The sequence below is a fragment of the Galendromus occidentalis genome, unplaced genomic scaffold (assembly GCF_000255335.2).
Source record: "Galendromus occidentalis unplaced genomic scaffold, Mocc_1.1 scf7180000077501, whole genome shotgun sequence".
Lineage (NCBI taxonomy): Eukaryota > Metazoa > Arthropoda > Arachnida > Mesostigmata > Phytoseiidae > Galendromus > Galendromus occidentalis.
Genome location: NW_003805489.1, coordinates 1077471 through 1098873, shown reverse-complemented (window position 1 = coordinate 1098873; position 21403 = coordinate 1077471). Strand labels below are relative to the sequence as shown.

Genomic DNA, 21403 nt, shown 5'->3' with positions numbered 1-21403 from the left:
TTCTTCGCGTACTGACAGATTATGCCCCTTCGTCATAAAGTTCATTTGAACCCGATCGAGACGTGAATTTTCGATTCGATATTCATACTCGATCAGTCCTCTCTGACCGTACCATGCGTCGCAAAAACCGTTCTATTGTCCAGAACTGCCGATTCCCTACAGGAAGGGAAGCCTTCGATGTGATGAATGATTTGATAATTCATTCGTAGCTTCGAAGTTGTCCCTTCTTGTCCCGCTAGTTTCATCCGTGAGAAACTTCCGTGAGCGAGTGACCCTCTCAAACAGAGACGATAGCTCGCATACGGGAACGGCGCTCCGCCCGCAGCAGAGGTTGAACTTCGGATCGACACTCACGGAGCGATGAGCTTTCATGCGAGCGGCGGCTGAGTGAGTGAAAAGGTGTATCTGCGAGCCGCTTTCACTGGCGTTCGCTTCTCCTCTCTCGAAGCGGAGGGTTACGCGGCGGCTGGTGTTGTTGTGTCTGACTCGCTGGCGCTATAGTCCGCTGTCGAGCATTCGTATGGGCAACCGGTTTGTAGAACATCGTCTTCGGTCTTCATCTGCAAACAGAGACCTCCTCGCCACAGAGCCGAAGCCAAAACCGAGGACTCTGTTGCTTCATTTTCTGCTCCTGCCGCCACATGCTTGTGGAATTCCGTCGGAGTTCGAAATTCGTGCTCCCGAGAACATGTGACTGTGCGTTCTCAAAAGCTCAACAAGTGTCCCTCTCCAGGATTGAGTAGTTCACTCATTTCTCACTCCCACCGTCGAAAGCTCGGCGAAGTTCATTAACACGTCTAGAGCCGTCTGACGATGCCGAAGTGTTAGCTGCTGATGTTTGGCTCAAGAAAAGCCCACGATGTCTCATATCAGGCGAAGAACGCTTTGAAGTATTGAGTTCAATCGTCGGATCTTCGAGAATCGGTGCTACGAGCGGTCGCTATGAACTGGAATCCCTCAGAAGGAGGACCGGGCCCAGGGCCCATCGGAGCCGGGCCGGGAGGAGGGGCACCTGGAGGAGGGGCCGGATCCGTTCCCGGGGTCTCAATCCCCCTGTCCATGGGCGTCGTGGGAGTTCTTAACGGTGTGCAGGTGACCGGCGGGAACCACCCGATGGGCACCTTCAACCAACAACCACGAGGAGCTCAAAGAGCATACAGACCACCTGTACAGATCCAGCTGCAGCAGCAACAGCAGCAACAACAACAACAGCGACAACAACAAGCAGGGGCTCATCATGGTCCGCATGGACCCGACGTACGAGCGAATGGGGCTGGTGCTTTCGATTCGCTTTCGAACTCGTGTACGTATATGGAGCTATTTCCCGCAATATGGAAATGGTCGTATTCAGAAAGCGATTGGGAGATGTCGCGATCGACCCGGTAGAATCCAAAATCCGGATATGCTCGCTATGTACCGGACGGCGCGGCGAGAAGCGTTCAATTGATCTTATCCGGCTTTGTCGGAGCCGGATGATGTCTCGATTCGAGTAAGGTCTCTGAGGAATCCATGAGTTCGTGATAAGCCTGATGGTCGGCGGACAAGCTCTCCGTCCGTATCGCAAGGTCCATCATGGAATGGTGGAAAATACCGAGCTCGACTCGAAGAATCGATTACGGACATACGTGTGTTTAGAACAGGAATGAGAGAAACACTTCGACTCTCATTACCCTCCTCTCAACTCGACCAGGCTGTCGGGCCGTGTCATGAGGAATCTCAAACCTCGATTCAGGAGGCCCTGAAATGTGTATGATTCTGAATTCTAGGAGAATATTCGAGCGTACCTTCCCAGTTCGTGTGAACAGAACGACTATTTATCTCCAGATTCTCGGAAGAGCGCGCCAAATCAGGTCGGCGGCCAGACCGGCCCGGATCCTATGATGGCTTTGCGCACTATGACTAGTCAGCAACAAGGACTCATGGGTGATATGATGGGTCCGAATTCCGGTCAGAATCCGATTCCGCCCGGTGGAGGATTGAATCCATTGGCCATGCAACAACCGAGACAACGTAAGTGAAGAAGACGGAAAGGAACGAGTAGCATGCATGAACAGAGTGAGGATCGAGCCTGCGGTGAGATGGACAGAAAGATCAGGTGATCCCGTGAATCATTCTCTATGAGCTATTCTTCGAGCCCTCTTAGTCGAACCGCAAGTCGAGCGACGGAATTTGCCCGAGCTCTGAGCCAGGCTTGCCGATCCACGCATCGAGATTGAACACAGCCAGTGCGACGGGTGTATAAATCGCTAGTCGCCGGTTCCGTTGTGATTCACAGCCAGGAAAAGGCGTCGAGCGAGCCCTTCGCTAGAGAGTACTTTACGACGCTTTTTCCTCCTACCCGCATGCCTTGTGACCAGCTGCTCTTCTTTGCCGCGCAAAACGGGGAGCCCATCTCCCGCTCGACGGATGAGGAGCGTTCCCGGAATACCCCCTGATTCAGGTTCCGGATAAAAATGATCGTCGACTTCCATTCGGGAACAGACTCAATTCGATTTTTCTCATCGCTCGCGTCGATTACTTATGACTCATGTTTTGAGCTGGAAATTCGGCGCGGCTGCGAGAAATCCGAGTCAAAATCACGTCATGCTGACGCGAATATCCCTAGTCAGGCTATGGAATGCCGTAAATATTCGGTGGCGGAGTCAAGACTCGAATGGAGGTCAAGGCTCACAGCGGGGCGCGAAACTACATCGAATTCCCCCCATCATATACATCACTGAATCCCTGAATTTCTCCACAGACATGATGATGAATCAAGGCCAAGGCAATCCCATGATGGTCCAACAAATGGGTCAGCGTCCTCCGCTCTCCGGCCCGGGTGGCGTTGGTCCTCCCCAGCAGGGTATGATGGTGATGGGCCCACAGCAGGGAAAGATGAGGCCTCAGATGCCTTCACAGCAGCCCCCGAATGCAATCGTGAGCATTTTTCCGGAACATATCCCTTCTCGTACCTATTGAGAATGTCTTGCCCATGAAGCAAAGTCATTTGATTCGTCATATGAATTTGTACTGATCCTTTCCAGCCGAATCAAGGAGCGGTTCCGTCTCCCATGGGCTCCTCAATGGCGAAGTAAGTTCTTCGTGTTCCGCGCATGTCCTCGAGAGCCGCTGAGAGAAGCTCTGAGCGGAGGAGTTCAATGGATGAGCGGTCATATGATTGTTTTCCGAATATCTGAAAAAGACAACCGTCTTCCCGAGCGTCGCTCTAATCAGGATTTCCTTTTGCAGTCAAATGACACCGTCGCCTGCAGCTTACGCTCATTCCCCCTCAGGCGGTGTTGTGCCATCACCGGTAGGCGTGGCTGCAAGTGGAGGCTACTTGAGACAGGGGCAAGTTGGCGCACCTTCGCCAGGTTCTGCTCTCAATACCCCTATTAACTCAGTAGCATCACCAGCAAGCGGCCCCCTTGTAGGTAGTCACGGTCACCAAAGTGCCGGCGGTACCCCGGTGTCACGCAACGCCGAGGATCAGGCATATTTAGAAAAATTGAAGTATTTAAATAAGTATATCGATCCCCTGAGAAGAATGATCGCGAGAATCGACAAAGACGAAGACCGCAAGAAAGAACTCAGTAAATTAAAATCACTCCTCGATATTCTATCGGACCCGAACCGGCGGTGTTCCATGGACACCCTCGTTAAATGCGAGCAGGTCCTCGAGCGACTCGACCTTCGGGTTCGAAACCCTGACCAAACTATGATAGGTCATGTTCCGTCGGTCACATCGATGACACGACTGCAGAACGACAACCTGTGGCAGCCGCTACTCGATGCAATAAACGCCAACATCAAGAGCCCGATGTTCAATCACACGCTGCAGAGAGTATTCGGCCAGCCGATCACCATGCTGCTCGGGGCTGCGTATTCGCAAAACTCGACGCCTCCCTCGTCTCCGCCGACGAAGAGACGGTGCGTGTCTTCCGCCGTGGAAGAAATGTACGAAGTGTCCGACGTTCTCCAAAACGAGATCGCACATTTGGATCAACGCTTCAAAGTTCAACTCGACCCGGTTCAGCAGTTTGGCAACAAAACAATCAAACTCATCTGCCAGCTCGACGACAAAGCCCTGCCCAGCGTCCCTCCGATAACTGTGACGGTTCCAGAAAACTATCCGGAGAGCCCACCTCTGTATTCGGCCAACAAAGTCCAATATGCGAGTACGAATTTCTACGATAGCGTGCTAAACGCTCTGAAAGTCCATATGGACAAAATGCCTTCTCAATTCTCCGTGACGGCACTCCTCGACACGTGGGAGATGTGCGTGCGGCAGACCTGCAGCAGTATATTGCCTAGCTTGAAGTCACCAGCGAAAGCTTGAGCAGGAAATGAGCGATCTTATATCGATTCCGTGACTTTATCGATCTCTTCGAGCCTCGGTAAATGCAAGCCCAAAGTTTGTACATATGGTTTCCTTCAAAACGTGCGCTCGTTGACGCGCCGGGTCAGCGTTTTTCGAACTAAAGCTCCTAGCTCAGGTTCTGCGGAAGATTCTTGCTTATTTCCCCATGGCTCCCGAGAGATTCGGTGAATGCCTTGCGTCATGACTCCGAACATTCGAAAGTGAGATCTCGCCGGCCGTCTGCCGCCATACTGACCGTGTGAAAATAAAGGGACGCAATTATCGTGAAGACCGTAGGCATATGATGCATTCAATGTACAGCTATCGATTCGAATCGAGCGGCAAGTCCACCTTATTTATACTTCTCGGTTGTATGTGTATCTTGAAATAGTCGATAGTCCGATGGGGTGCGGTCGAGGGAGTTTCCGTCCCACCGAAGGTCCCAATCGCAGCTTATACGGACAAAGGAAACTCGGAAGGAAAAAATATTTGAGTTCCCAAAATCCGTTTACAATCGAAGCTCGCCTCTTGGGATGACCGGCAGGTGGAATGCATCTTTGGAGGCCTCTGGAATCGACGCAGCGGGAGAAATCGCGCAGCCTGGTGAACACGAGTACCAGGCATCTGAATCCTCAGTTCCATGTGACTCAGAATGCGATTAGGACATAGCTCGCCCAGCCGACGTGTAAATATCTTGTTCTGTGAATAAATTCTGAGAGGGTGAGTTTTCGGTTTGTACTCAGCAAATTCTCCGGATCGGCCAGAGATTTCGATCTTGGAGCAAATGATCTTCGACCCGAGACCTCGAACGGCGAAGACCCCCGAACAACTTCTCTTCCTCCCTCGAGGCTGCTTGGGAAGCCGAGCGCTGGGTCCTCGGAGTAGATGTTGGACACCCGCGACCCTTCGAACGGGTCGTCGAGTGATATCGATCGATGTCCCCACAGGGAGCCATTGAATGAGCTCATTCTTGGATCATGAATGATCGCACATTATCACCGAATAGTCAAATCGTCGTATTTGATTCATCGAAGGAATTTTCCGGTGGCTCGAACACTGCCGAAACAACAGATATGAAATGTATGATGATTCAGAGAACCTGAACGTGGCGTGAGGTTCAATGACCGCCGCTGGCGAGACATCACCCTGAGATGATATCCGAATCTTCACAAGATCAGAGCGGAACTCTATCGAAGAGACCACGCGCAGAGCATCGATCCTAGTAGCTGGCGGCGCTATAGAGCATAAATCCGCTTGAGCAGTTTTTGGAAGATGGGTGAAAGAAGGGAGTCGGTTGCAGGGACGGATAAAAACGAGTGTATTTATATTATAATCGTCTGTTGTATCATATATGGAGTTATCGAGTTGTTGATGCCGTCACGGACAATGGACTTAGAGACAAGGGAGACATAAGATAAGAATGTCGGATGCGGGTATGAATACAAATTCTGGGTACAAGATGCGCCACAATGATTGCCTCGATTATTATTCAAAGTAAAGTTATTCTTTGACTGACAAAAGTGAATATATATAATTTTTGCAAGAATTCGATCGAGGAGCCTCGATGCTCATCCCGAAGCAATTTGGACAACAAGCCGACACAATCGCAGCAGCAGCATGTATTTGAGATTCCTATGCGAAAAGGTTCCTCGCCAAATTCGTTTTTCGCTTCCTTTCACAAAACTCGACTCCCTCCCTAGAGATCTTGAAAAACCGTTTCGTATTTCTCAGCTGCCTGCTATTTTCCCCCCGATTGAACAGTCACTCGGCGCAATCGGGTCATCATCATGATCATAAATACGTATCCATTCATGTTCGAGGGAAATCACTCAAGGAAATAATGTAATGTGAATTGAGGGTAGAACACACTCGAAATGAACGTGGGCATGAGTTGATAATCTCGAGGCGAATTTGGAGGGCTCCCGTCGGCGCCGCTGAATTCAAAACATCGTCGACATCAAAGAGGGGTCTGGAGTAGAAATTGCATCGCGAAGAGCGCGAAAACGTTATTGCACCTTGATGAGAGTCGCCACATTCAGAGCACGAATTGATCGAAAACAGAACTAGAGTCGATCGAGTCTCTCTGGCTTCCCGATGAAGCAGAAACACGCGCGGAGACAATGACTGAACGAGATGAAACGGAGATTTGGGAACGACGTCTTTGAAAATCTCGAGCGAAATCGCCCGAACCCCTGACACCCGTGGCACATTATGAGGCTGTGTGGGGCTATACATCTGTGATTCGACCTCTTACAGACCCTCTTCGTCTGAGTGTTGATTACACCAGCTCATTTAATCCACAAAATTTCTGGGAAAACACTGATCTGCCTGAATATAATGTATATATAAAATGTTATATATGTATGTATGTATGTATCACGGATGAGTGCTCCTCCTCCGGCTTATTTATACAGAGTATGTTACAGCGGATCGCCGACGCTCTACTGCATACGACCTCGGAGCAAGGATCCGGCACTCTACCGGACGATGAACATAGCTTGACCTCTGACTATGGTGATCACCAACTCTGAGCGAGTGGTCGACGGGAGTCACGAGGGACCGATATTTTTTTTGCATTTTCGAAAGTAATGGCGGTGTCGTGCGCCGCAGGACACCGAACTAGAACGTGAAGTTAATGTAACACAATCAACGAAGGCTTTCATAGCATCAACAGGATATGGGATATATGCGGTATCGTCAGTTCTCTCTCTCTTCGCATGCCGCTAGTCGAACGCTCTGCTCGGAGCGGTCTCGTTCACGATATGTACACTTGGAGCTTCAATATGCTTGACAAAATATTCCTAGCCCCGCAGGTTGAACGCTCCCATGTTGGAGCCAGACCAATGGGCAGTGAAAGATTCGTTGGAGATCACCTGGTCGACAGGTTGCAGTTGTGGATGGATTGCGATACCTTGCAACGGACCTCTCCCGTTCTGTGGCCCTGTTGGCTGCTGACTATTCACCGGGACGTGCTCGTTGCTCTGAGCGAGAGTCATGGGAGGCCCATTCTGTGAGAGGGAAAATACTCGTTTTTCAATGACTGTTTTTTGGAAATCTCATTTCTTCATCGAACACTTTCGAGTCTAGAGGAATCGCGTTGCGGATCGCAGGTTCTCCTCTGCTCGCTCGACGATCGAAATACTGAGAGAAATCAATAACGTACATGGTGGGTTTGAACTTGATACTGCTGAGGTTGCTGCTGTAATAACTGCTCTCTAGCTGTATAGATTGGAGAATAATTGCTCCCAGTGGGGAAATTCGAAGCGGCTTGAGCTGAAACTGTCGAGTTCGAGTTGTCTATGTGTAGTGTGGGTTTTCGATCTGGAAAATAATCAACAATTAGGACAATCGATTCCCTTCTCGTATATCAGCATGGCGGCGCAGCGCCGATCGGGGCTATCCAGCGAAATACTCACTGCAGGGGTTCAGGTTACTCATGAAACCTGATTGAAGTTGCTCTTGGGATTGTGCGTGATTCAGTCTGCCGCTTCCGTAGTAACTAGAAAATAATGAAAGAAGAATAAGTCCTTCATGATTGATATCAGCCACACATGAGGATCTCGGCAGTACTTGGGCCTCTCAGCAATAACCGCAAGGATCGCTCGAATGGATATTCACTTTTGATTTGGCTGTCCTGCCGCGACGGTACGTTCGTTGGGCAGGGGAGTCACTTTGCGAGCCAGAAGATTCCTCAGCTGAGGCGCAGACACCGCCGATCCGGATGACATCTGAGGAGGACAGGGCTGCTGCTGCTGCTGCTGCTGCCTGTCCTGATTCAAGAAGGGCCGTTTCGAAGGCGGGCCGAAAGCGTCGTTGCTCATCGAACGGTTGACCAGAGTCGTCGGTCTCATGTGTGACCCGTTCAGCGGCCGCTGATTCAGACAACTTTTCAAGGACACGTTCGGAGCCATCGGGGTTTCCCACATGTTCATTCCTTGAACTTGGAAGTGACTCGGCTGACTACCGTTCATCTGGTTGTACGCCAGGGTTGGAGGATTCTGGAAATTCCTCTGGATGGCTACCGGCGGCAGATTGAAACCAGTAGATTCCGTGAACATCGTTCTATTCGCTGGCTGCTGGGGGAGCATGGGCTTCACGAGTGGAGCCGACTGCTGGGGTGCCTCGGCATACATTTGTGAAGGCTGTTCCTGAACAGTTCCCGAAAAATTTGGAACGTTCCGATCTTCGCTCTGAAGCTTGGCTAGAATCTTCTTGATTTCCTCATCAGCTTCGTCTTTGAGCGATTTGGCAGTTTGGAAACTCGGTTCGGCTTCTGCTTTCGTCGGGGGAGTCGACTGACTGTACGGAGGGTAAGGCGAAACCCCCGTCTGGGGTCGATTGCAGAAATTCGTGACATTACTTTGATTCATGGGACTGAATTGCGGCATCTGGCGGACGGGCTGACTGGCGTCGCAAGGCGTTGGCGTACTGGACGGTGCCGTGTCATTCACCGTGCTGCCGTGACTGATAGGGTGGTTGTTGCTGTCCTGCTGCACGGGGACCCGCATTCGACCGCGCAAGAGATTCATCGATTGGAACAGTTGTTCTACACTCCGCGAAAGCCTGCGAATGCGAAATTCAATCAGTCTGACTTCCGTCATACGCTTGCATCATCCGATTGGGAACTATTGCTCCTGAAATCATTGGCAGAGGTCGGGACACTCACCGATCCACGACACTGCGTTCACCCGGGAACAGGAGTTTACTCTCCAATGCTCTGAGACGCTCGAAGATTTTAGCCAGAACAGCTTTTTTCTGATACACGCTCAGTACCGTAACCCACTTCGCTTGTGATGTTGAAGCATGAAGAGCATCGAACGCAGCTTCCATGAGCGGTCCGTATACTCTGATAGAGTTCCTGTAAGTTCCGGAGAATGAAATCAAACATCGATGAGTGGAAATTCTTCCAATGGCGAAGAAGGCAAAAAACTCCGAGCGAGTTTTCGTTTTTCAACAAGCGATCCGAAATCCTCCGCGACCTACCTTGCTTCGTCCACGAAGGAAAGCGACTTGGCGGAAGACGGGCGAACAGTATTCGAAGGCGCGACTTCCGCCGGCGGAATTTCAGGTAGAGACACCACGGGAGGCGGACGTGAGATTCCGACTCGCGGCGCCGAAGTGCCACTGGTTTCGATCGGGCCCATCATTTCGGCAGGTAGCGCCACATTAACCGGTAAGCCTTGCCCGGACAGAAGTTCGACTTCTATTGTTTGATCCAGATCCTCAGGCAAGAAATCATCTTTCTCGTTCTCGAGCTCTTCCTGTCGATTTCAATTCTACTTTCGGAAACTCGCTCACTAACCACGACCATTATTAGGCAAATAATGAGATCACAAATCCTGATTTTCCTTCTTTCTTCCGATCCTAACCTTCAAAGACGACCAGTCGCTCTCGGTAAGCACGCGATGAGATCTCAACTTTGATCGATCAATTCTCACGAATGGCTCCCCAACGACTTCGAGCTGAATCGTCTCATTCGCTGGAGCCTTCTCCTCCGCTTGCACCTGGGGCTCAACATCGGCAACCGATGTTGACACTGCTGGCACGGAGCTCGGGGCATCGGGACTCCTTGCCGCACTCGAGGAAGCTTGCGGTGTTGTTGGCGCTTGTGGGGACACGGCATTTGGGACGGACTGAGCTGCCGGGGGAATCTTCTTCCGAGGAGCTGCGAAGCCGCCCCGGGGAGAGCCGTATTCTCGTTGAAGTTTGCAACGTATGCAAAGACTACTGCCTGAACCGGATTTCGGCCTCGTTTTGCATCGTGAGCACTTGTGTCCTGCGGCGGGTCCCTGGGACGCAGGTTTCTTCTGGTTCGGACCGGATTGAGGAGGTGTTGGAGGAGTCAACAATGCTATTGTGGCTGGGACCGGGGCCCTTCGAGGAAGCCCTCCCATCGCGGCGAATGCGCGATGCATGCGCGCCTCCTGGAAAACTGTACCTTGAGTATTGGAGCTTCTTCCTACCGACGCCGACGTGTATCGTATTTCTCGACTCCGCTCAATGTTACTCGAGATGGGGAATAGTGCATTCCACATCGAACGTGAAAGCATAGGATACGGAGCATATTCATGTACGCATGTGGGTCTCGATATCCATTTCGACATTCTGAACCGCATGGCGGAACAAGAAAATCCAAGAATTTTTTTGACGCGACGCAGCGGATACGATTGGGAGCGTGGCGATGGTTTTGGAATATTCGGGGATCGGAGCGTTTGTGAACCTCTATCGCAGGAATCTCAAGGGAAGAACGATACGGCGCAGGCTAAGAATCTCTACATTAGCGGAGCTGTCCCACCTGTTCCGAAGGCGAGCTCACCGAGTTATGATGTGCTTCATTCATTGACGCGATTCAATTGCATCATCGATATTATTCCCGATGAATAAGATAATTCAGGAAGGACACGAGCAACTGTTTGTCTCGGATCATCTCAAAGTTACAGGGGGGAATCGAGCAAAGGCTGCGCAGCATGAGCGAGGCTCGCTTAATGAAGGCCCGTCCAATCGATGAGACCTCGTTCGAGGACTCTACCAGAAAGAGCAGTGCTCTTTCCCGCCCCCTCCTTGGCCCCTATTTCCGATTCTGTGTCTCCGACATTGGAGAATCTCATGAGAGAACACGACACGAATACCATAAAACGCAGCGAGGGATCCAAATGCATGTGTGTATGAATCTCACTGCGAGATCTTCATTAGCAAAATATAGTTCCCGTTCGACGTGATATGGAGGGTGTGATAACACCGCGATTCCCATGGGTCGTCAAAGAACACCTATAGGAGTCTCGTGAGCTGTAACTGATCAATAGACATCAGATAGGCAGCAGCAGTGAGTCGACACCGAGCCGCGAGGCGAGAACGGGACTCTTCATTATTGACATTACTGCGCCACAGTCCCTTCTAACGGTTCATGCCACAACAGCAACATAACTGCCCAAAACTGCGTCGGCGTACGAAATCAATGCGATCTCGATACTTCACATCGCGACACTCGATTCAAGTCCTTCATCACTGATCTTGAGACCAACGTTTGAATATTTTGTTTTCCGCGGAAGTGCCCATCGAAGCTCATCTGCTCATCAACTTGTTCCGTTGTTTGTGCTTTCGATGGCCGAGTTTCGGAGCCATCATTCTCGAAGCCATCTGTCTGTCGACGGAATGTTCCCGCTTCTTCCCGGACGCCCTCGGTGCAGCTAAGGCTCGCTGTCTCCAATATTTCACTCACCTTCTACAGGTTGATTCACATTTGAATGCACCAAAGAGCTCCCCTCCGACTTCCTGAGTTCTCCCGTCGTCAGCTGCGAGTCGTATCTCGGACTCCGTACTTTGAATGGGTGCTCCCGTGAACTAAAGGATCGGGATGCCCACCGCGGAGTCCATGAAACGACTTTTCGGTAGCAGGAGCATCATCATTCGAGTACGACTACGACGACTGCGACGACGACAACGACGACGACAACAACAACAACAACAGCAACTGAAACTGTTGCGATCACCAAAATCCCGCGATTACACTGATTGGGCGTCAAGCTCCTAAATTCTATAATACATCTGTCGAGTCACTCGCACTTGAGAGATGCGTCGATCACATGCTCATCAATTCCAATCGATGAACGTCCTGGATTGAGTGCCACCTTCCGGTTGAGGAGAACAAGCAGCCGTGCAGGTTCTCTGAGGGTTGGTCGAGGGTGGACCTTGATAGGTACGGAATCCGCTCGAGCGGTCGACGTGCGACTCTTTCAACGCGAGAACGGTATAGAGACACTCTGTTCAATGATAACGGCGGTTCAAGTCTGATCAAAATGGAATCTGTCTGTATACACAGTTGAAGACAATGATGCTGATGATCTCTGATTGCGACATAATCGAAGCAGGCGGCCCCTGGTGCGACACTCCGAATTCTCAGCCCCAAAGCCGATGGGGAAATGGCTTCCACCATGCGGAGCCCTGCGGTCCCTCTCAATCAGAGAGTGAAAGGCCCACGGCCCTAATCAACGAAAGGGAGAAAACCTACTCCCGAGAAAGATTGAGGCTGAGCGAACTTATGCATAGTGTACTCATGCCTCATACCCCATTTTCCAATGTCTGTTTGCTTTCGGGGCCCAATGCCTCTGATGAAACAATGGAGGATGACTGCTTCCGCTTCCGAGAAGGCGAGTGAGTCGTTCGGAGGCACAGACCCAACATTCCTCCCAATTCAGCCGCCTCGCATCCTATGGTTCGAGAAATTGATTCTTTGTCCCTCGTGCACGAGCGTGGCATTGGGAGTCGTCTGACGGGAGCGGTCGTGGTGACCGGTGGCCCGCGTACCTCTGGTCGCGAAGCAGACCCGGATGCTTGCGTTGGACCGCTCGCCTCGAATTCCGACTCGACGTCTTAGGGGTCCTCCGGAGCCTCTGGTACAGCTCGGCGCCCTACCTGATTCCGGTGGCGAATGATGGTTTTGCCTTGTACGATCAAACGCAGCCCGGCCGAGGAATCCCGCAATCCTCGCCGAACACCGACCTCCATTCGCAAGTTTCACGGAGACGGTCTCTCCCTCCACGGAATGGCGGGCTCGAAAACAGCGAATGGAGTCCGGAGTTATCGTCCGAAGAAGACCTCGTTTAGTGACCTGTTCTCAAGAGACGGAACTGGTGCGAAGTTGTAAGCCGCGACGATGGAATCTAACGAGCCCGTCGAAGCGTCGATGGCATCCTTGACGGTCCTGACCTGACCAGCTTCTCGGCTTGGCCATTGCTCTGTGGCATTCCTGGTGCACAGCGCAAAGGTGTGAACGCGTTTTCGGTACTGAAATTCGCGAATTCCTCAGACGTAAACTGAGGACCATCGTCGCTGACCAACGTATCCGGCACTCCAAAAGTGCGGAACAAACGCCGGAGGTAGTCAATCAATGCGGCCGAAGTCGTCGATGACATCCACTCAGCATCTATCAGTTTTGAAAAACTGTCGACGACCACCACGGAAGATTTGCCCTTCCGAGGCTCGCCAAAGTCCATGTGAACCCTAGGCCAGGGTTTTCCGGAGCTGGGCCACGGACTGAGAGAAACTCTCACTGGACTCTCGCGCCCTCACGCTTCTGGATTCCAGAGCAGAATGCACTATTTCGCAGAAATTAGCTTCAGCCGCGAAGTCGATTCCAGCTACAACCTCTTCTAGATCCGGGTCCTGCGCGTCAGCTCTCACCTCTTCGATTGAACGAGACAGGGCGTCCGCATGCCCAAGTGAATCGGTACGGATATACTCCACGTCGAAATCGAACCCCACGAGTCGTAGAGCCCAACGTTGCAGCCGTGCAGCGGTGCGTGGAGGGAGACCCTTCATGTTTGGTGGTCGGAACAGAGCCACCAACGATTGGTGATCGGTTTGCAGAATGAACCAGAGCGAGAGCCTCTTTCTCGATCTGTCCGTAATTTTGTTGAGCTCTCGTCAGAGACTTCGCCATGTGGAAAACTGCCTCCACGTTCCCCTCAGGGTAACGCTGGAGCAAGACGCACCCGATTCCGGCCGGTCTAGCGTCCGCCGCCACGATCAAGGTCTGCCGGGGATCGTAATGGGCAAGAGGAAGAGGTCCGCTCAAAATCCCCCCTCCATATAAACGGCTAATGTCACGCGTGTGTCACACCTGTTACATGGCCACCGCCTTCCACAAGAGCTCGACTGCCTCTGACAGCACGGCTGCCGATTAACACTTTCCCCATGAACTGAGGAGAATGCTCAGACTTTCTCGCAAAGCATGCTCCGTCGAGTTTTTCCATGTCAAAGCTCAAAAGTATTGGCGCGGAAATCCCAGCATTATCAATTATTCCATCTCCCTAGAAAACGATGCACCATTAATCTTTCCCCCTTTGCATCACTATCTTTCCCCCGTCGCATTCCTCACCATGGAAAACTCTTCTCACGAGCCTGTCGCCAAAAGAACGCGTTCTTCCACGGCTCCCGGAACGCCGACAGCAAGTAGGACTCGCTTAAGACGGACACGAACAGCCCCACCGGCACACTCCGAACACGATCTCTCGGAAGATTCAGACCAAGGGCGCCTCCGAGCAGCACAGCGGCAGAGGCTGAGTAGGGAATTGCGCCGAAAGCGCGAAACTTCCGCAGAACGACAGCGCGGGTTAGCGGCGCATGCAGCCGCACAACGCGCGGCACGATCGCGTCGGAAGTTTCGCGCTTGCGGCGCAACCCCGCACGAACATATAGTTCAGCCGGATGACTCCGTTGAGCGCTTAGCTCACAGACGCAGCTTGGACGTCCAGCGACAGAGGAGAAGCAGGGAAAATCAACGAATTGCTCAAGCTACCTCTAAAGTGCGCAATATTGTGTACAAGGAGCTTTTCGCCAATGAGTGACTGGGGTATGGGGACAAAGTACTCACGACAATAAACCACAATCACCTACAAGTTCGTATCATTTTTGTTACCCACGTAGAGGGAATGCTGGGAATGAAGAGGGAGTTGGAAAAATTGCGCAAGTAAATGGCAGCGAGCTCGGAAGAACAGATGGATTCGCAGAAGTACGAGAGAAGGGAGAAACTGGTGGATACCACGACGGCGTTGGCCCGTTCCGCTGGAGGTACTGTGGTCGAGGCCTCAGAATGGCTGGAAGAGTTCACATTAGCTCGAGACGTAGGGAAAGGGTCTGAGGATTACACGAAAAGCGTACTGTTCACTAAGATGGCTGGCCCGATGAAAGCAAAGAGTTTCATAGAGCGGCGCGCAGCGTTTGAGGGATCTTACATTCCGTCACAGCAGAAAGGAGATTTGATGGAAGAGCTACTCGCGTGTGTTCAGAGGAAGGGCGAAAATTTAGAGAATTACGCCCGGCGGAAAGAAAATATGGCACTGAAACTCGATCTCGAACCGGTAGGGATCAAGGAACAGATCCCGAAGGGGATGCTTCCGGAGTACTCGATGCTAAGGCATGTGATGCGGAGTAAAGAGCATAGAAACACGGCGGACTTAGTTCAGGTTCAGGATATAAAGAGATGTATGGAGTTTGATCGGAGTAGGCCGAGAACGGGAAATTTCGCCAAAGAAAGAGTGGATAGCTCAGGAAGCGGATACAACGTGGAAGGATTCTCGAGAGAATTTTCAGGAGAAAGATCGGAAAATTTCAGAAGCGCGACGCAAGCCTCGCCGTACAAGGGAACTGACGTGGAGAGAACAGACTCCGCAGTCATCATCGCGATCCCATACAGGTCGGGACAAACGACGTGCAGCAGATGCAGACGTACGGGGCACCTGGCCCAAAACAGCAAATCCGTTCGAAGAGTAGAGAGCTACGCATTAGACGAGTCGAATGAGTTATTCTCCAAGGAGGAAGAAGAGGGAGATGAAGAATACATACGCGGACGATAAAGAATGGACAGCAAGAGTTGACACAAGAGCTCAAGTCAGCATTATGGGGATATCGGCGGCATCAGAGCTCGATCTGGATCTGAGCCCGAGCGAAACACATATGATCGAGGGAGTCGCCGGAGGACGATCCGAACTACTAGGACAAGCGGTGATGATGGACGTGGACGGTCTACATCACGAGACGGTCCGATTGACGGTCGTGACGGATGAAACGATTCGGTCACACGAAATCCTTCTAGAGAAGGACTTGCTCGATAGACGACTGGGAACAGCCTATCAAGAGGAATGAGCCAGGATACTCAGCGAAGAAGCGTTCGAGGTGATAGCTCAAGTCCTGCCTGAGGGAGCGATGAACATGAAATTCGAGGTCAAGACCTGATGGTATCGGACTGGAGGCGGAAGGAGGAACACCACAGATCGTTAGGTGGATGAACCGCATATCACGGTACGATTCCACGATTGAACACCGACTAGGAGCCAGTATGGCACATGTCAATGCTCTGAGTAGAGAGCCGGTTGAGGAAGCGGTAGATATGTCGCATGGAGAGATACCATCGGACTTGCCAGTCAGAGTGGTCCGGTCAACCATGAATGAGATCGAAGTGATGCAAGCAGTAGACAAGGGCAGTAAGGAGATACGCGAACTACTAAACAGACCAAGCCAAGAAATAACGGCACAGGAGAGGAGGAAGACAGCCGATTACTGTGTCACAAAGGGGGTCCTCTACAGAGTGGTCGAAAGAAAGAAGTTATTCGGCGTTCCGAAGCTGATGAGGAAGTATGTGTTGATATGGAAGCATGGTAAGGCAGGGCATCACGGAATAATGAATACCGTGGAGGAGATCAGACGACTCAACTGGTTCCCGAAGGTGACGAAATACGTCAAGTTTCATCTGCAAGCGTGTATGGAGTGTATTTTCAATAAAAAGAAGAGCGGAAAGGCAGAGGGTAAGCTTCACCCGATTAAACCAGGGGAGAAGCCCCTCGAAAAAATCTTCATTGACCATCTCGGACCACTACCGATGAGTCTCGGAAAGCAGCATATCATCGTGATGGTGGACGGATTCACGAACTTCACAATCCTTGGAGCAGTGGTAAGCCATCGAAGTTAGTTTCGGACCGCGGAACGGCGCACACGTCAAAAGCATAAGTACACAGCACCCACAAGCGAACGGGTAAGTAGAGCGGGCGAATAAGGAGGTCGTCAGATCGTTGAAAATCCTGTGCGTATTGGCCGATAACAGAGATTGGGCAAAGTACATACCAATGGTACAATGGTGCAGATGATGATCAACAAAAAAGGATAGCCAGAAGTACTGGGAAGGCGCCCTCCGAGGTATTGCATGGTTTTATACCGAGAATCAATAAGAATATCGATCAGGTTTCCGAGGAAGTGCAAGATCAGAACGGAGTATGGCGACCGGCGAGAGAGATTTAGCAAGAGATCAGAGCGCATTAAGAAGAAAGTCAGGAAAATTACAAATACATCTACGATCTAGCGAAGCGGCATCATGTGAGATTCTCAGTAGGCGATGCAGTGGAAAGATTTCCGGTACATACGGGTCAGTCGACGAAGTTGCAGTCAAGCTTTCGTGGTCCTCTAGTCATAGCAGAAGTCCTGCCATGTGATTCTTATCGACTACCGAGCCTTTCGGACAAGTATACCTGTAAAGCACCTTGTTCACAGCTGAAGAGGTACAGAGTCCAAGAAGTCAAGGACAGTTTCGAGGTAGAAGAAGAGGACGGAGCAGAACCGATGGATGTCAGCATGGCAGCGGAACCTTCGGACATCAGTCTAGCAGTGAGACCAAAGAACGGCGGATCCCGGGATCGTACCCAGCAATACATCAGTGACTATGGGGAGAAGGCGAAGGGACCGCTTGATTCGGATCGGGTTGCGGGCAGAGATCATCAACATCATTGTCTTCGATAATATACAGGCAGATTCCATTTTCGTGAAACTTAAACCGCCTTCAGCGTTGCACGGAGTTTTCCCATACCGTGCTTCCGTGCAAAGAATCGCCGTGCAACCGTGCAATCGATCTTCATACCTAACTGCGACACACAACACGACGGTGTCGCGGTGTTCTGTCGTCTGGTCATGATTCGAAACACGAGAGTGACCCCCGCGCGCGCGGCAGCTTCAGCGGGGCAGTTGTGTTTGTGACGCGGTCTCGCAGTGCTCCGGGGGACTAGGGGTGAAGATGTTGCTTTGACGCGTATCGAGCATTTCAAGCAGTGCCCAGCAGGTTTCAGCAGAAGTCTGCGGGCTCAGCTCTAGGAATGGTCGACTTGTCCACAGTCAAGGTACGTTTTGATGATGGTTTCCAGCGCCTGATGAAATCGTTGCTCTCCCACTCAGAAGCGTCGAGTCCTCCAAAGGTCTTCCCTTGGGGCTAGAATTTCTTTCCATGGGGGGGGGTTCAAGTTTCTGCTGGTATTTGTCCTCTCGAAGTTCGTTACGAAAACCCTCTCGAAGTGATTTCTTCGTGCACCGGCGAAACGAGACGTTTTCGTAAATAGCCTTTGATCTCAATGAGTTTCTACGAGTAGCATAGTTTTTCGGTCACCATGGACTTTACATGGAGAATTGCCGAAAATGCCGTGAACTTCCGCGTATTCTACGCGCCTACGACGGGTTACTAACACTTCGGCGCGAAGAACATTCGGCGCAAGCGTATTTCGGCGCCGGCCCCATTCGGCACTGCGAAAATTCGGCGCCAACCGTTTCCCCCGAATTGTGTCGATCTCAAATCGAATTCGAGCTCTGTTCACCTAGATACTCTTGTTGCTTGCTTCCCTCAGGCTTTGATCCTCTCCTGAGCCTGCGGGATGATCGAGAGTGGGATTTATCTACACGATCATTTCACTAGCCCATCAAATAGGCGCCGAATCCACTGCCTAAGTATCCTGCGCGGGTTCCCTTAAAAGTTTGAATGAGCATGGGAAGGGGCTGGAAGGGAATGCAGAGTAGTCGCGGAGAGGTCAAATTTGCGCACGATGGATTCATCTACATACATCTGCGATGTGAAATCCACGACCGGTTATACGCTCTTCTGGCGCTGTGAGAGAAAGGATTATTGCTCCTTCTGTGTCCGGGTTGATGACATTACGTCACATCCGCATCCTGCCTGCGGGCGTCCTTCCGTTCAGTACCTCCTATACGCGGACGACATGAAGGTCTATGCTCCATGCCGGACTCCTGAAGAATGTAGGGCTCTCCAGGCCGGAGTAGACGGAGTGGTTAGATGGTGCGAGAAAAATCGAATGCTCCACTCCATCCCCAAATGCGTGGTTCTCTTCAATCTCGCTTCCTCTGACGACACCACAAACTACAAGATCAATGGGATTGCTCTCCCAATACTGCGCTCGGTTGGAGATCTGGGAACCACCATAGCCGCGGATCTAGATTTCAGTGAACATATCTCAATTGTCGTCACTTCCGCGAAATCTCTGGTCAATTGCATATTTAGATGCTTCATTGTAAGATCTCCCGAACCTTACATGCGACTCTACAACTCACTCGTGGTCCCCGAATTCTTGTACTGTGCACCGGTTTGGACCTCTTACCGCTCATATCTTGTGAAGATGATCGAGTCAGTTCAGAGGAGATTCCTGAAGAGACTGGAATGGCGTTGTGGCCTGAACTCCAGTTCCCTCGACATGTCTCTCCTGATGAAGCAGGACCGAAACATTCTGGCCCGGATCCTCTCACTAGATCTTTGCGATGAATTCATCGTAGTATCGGCGAACAATCGTCGTAGCGGATACACTGTTCGTCCTAAATCAATCCCAAGAACGGAAACTCTTAAACACGGCTGGTCGTGGCGCATCACCAAATCAGTAGCGGAAAATGAGCTCCCTAGTGATCTCTTCTGGCGTTGTGAGGGACGGTTCCACTCTACAGACCGCCCACTCCCTCCCGCTAGTACTTGATTCTGTTATCTTTCTTCTACCTCAACCCCTCCTCCCCTTGAATAGGGGTGCTTTTGAATTGAATTGAATAACTCGTCAGCTGATGCTATAAACATGCTCATATAGCTAGAGCCCGGTCATTCCAGTTCCAGAAGAATCAGGAGAGGGTAGAGGCCTGATGGAAGGGAGCAACATGAATTCTCCAGTACGTATACTGGAGTCGAACTAGATCCGGCGCCGAAGTTTCCCGGCGCCGAAAGGGCTGGCGTCGAATTTTTCCCGCGCCGAAGTTTCCCGGCGCCGAAATACGCTACGCCGAATGTTATTCGCGCCGAAGTTTTGGTAACCCGAACGCCCATACCGAATTGTTTGCGATGACGAAGGAACACAATTAATGCATTGTTATGATCAGGTGGAACCTGGAACGACCGGTCTCCAGGAGTTGGCGATGGTTAGAGAGGAGATCTCTCGATTCTGCGATCGTGAGAGATTCAGACATACGGGAAGCTGCAGATCAGGTTCGTGAACTTTTCGCTGAGCGCTGGCATATTGAGCTGACGGAATCACTAGAGATTTTAGAAATTATTTCCTCCCCTTGAGTCTCGCGGGGAAAAATGTTTCCTAACGAATCCTGTATCAAAGGATCGGCGAGGTGGGAAACTCTCCTGAACTGGACTGAAGATGGTGGTTTATTGTCAGGAACAGCATGTAATTCTTTTTACAGCTTAAGTTCTCTGTGTATACCTGAACCCGCGGCGGCGGCCTGCGCCATGCCTTTCACGAAAATGTGGAAAATCAAAACGGCTATCAGCTTGAATCGGAGTCGTTTCACCGACGTCAACTACCCGATGGCCAGACGAGCTTTCGAGGATAAGGTGAGAGCATTAAAGGCGAAAATCAGGAGGAAAATAAAGAAAGCTGTTCAAGATGAGCGCGAATTCTTCAGCATTTCGTTACCGTTCGACTTGCTCCATCTTCCAGGGTTTCGGCTTTCTGGTGACAACCTTCATGAGTCGCTGCATTCGGAGGACACGCCGTGCTCGATTCGCTTCAGAAATCGCCGCTATTCCGACCCTCGGATCCTATGCACGTGGTCAAGACGCGCAGATCAGCACGTACATCGAGAGAATCTTCCCTTCCGAACTCTCAGGTAGAGTAATCGATCTGTGTCCGATGAGAACTCTAACTTCGGAACCGACACCATCAGTGCGCGACCGTGGGAAACGCTTCGAAGAGAAATTATCGATGTCCAGGATGCGATCGGCAGCAAAGTTGTTGCAACGTCATGCGGTGACGTTTTGAGAAGTATTCCGAAGAACAACGATGACGTTGACGAAAAATGGATTTCAGATAAGGCTCGTTCCTCGAATGACGGTTTCAAGCGACAGCGATCGAGCACACCCACGGTCCGTAACTACGGGGTGCTTGAGGCCTGTGACTGGCAAGAGAGTAATTTTGAGATCGTCGCCAACGAGATTGCCACGACACCGGATGAAAGGATGGCCGCAAATTGTATCGTGCACAGATTAGGATCATCTTCCGAGCACCATCTGGAGGTGCGACATGAAGAAGTCGAATCGAATGAGATATCAGTCTCGTTCTTTTATTCTTGTGAAGTCTTTGAGTTCCCATTTTTCCGACTTTCGCATCAATGAGTCAGATTTATTCACTGAATCTGACACGACACTCACCGGTGGACTTCCATGATTTCAGAAAATATGGAGGCGCTCAGCGCGGCGAGTCGCCACCAACTCGTCGCCGATTCGTGTTTGGTGGTTGGCTCAGAGATGCTCGC

General features: G+C 51.2%; 1 protein-coding gene across 1 annotated transcript; it reads left to right on the top strand.

Annotated features, from left to right (window-relative positions):
- Positions 1-1993: 1993 nt before the first annotated feature.
- On the top strand, positions 1994-4616 carry MED15 (mediator complex subunit 15). Its single transcript, XM_018640816.1, has 4 exons — positions 1994-2010; positions 2741-2916; positions 3024-3070; positions 3229-4616. Exons 2-4 carry the CDS (start codon positions 2743-2745, stop codon positions 4316-4318), a joined length of 1311 nt encoding a protein of 436 aa, XP_018496332.1. The 5' UTR covers positions 1994-2010; positions 2741-2742; the 3' UTR covers positions 4319-4616.
- The last annotated feature ends 16787 nt before the right edge of the window (positions 4617-21403 follow it).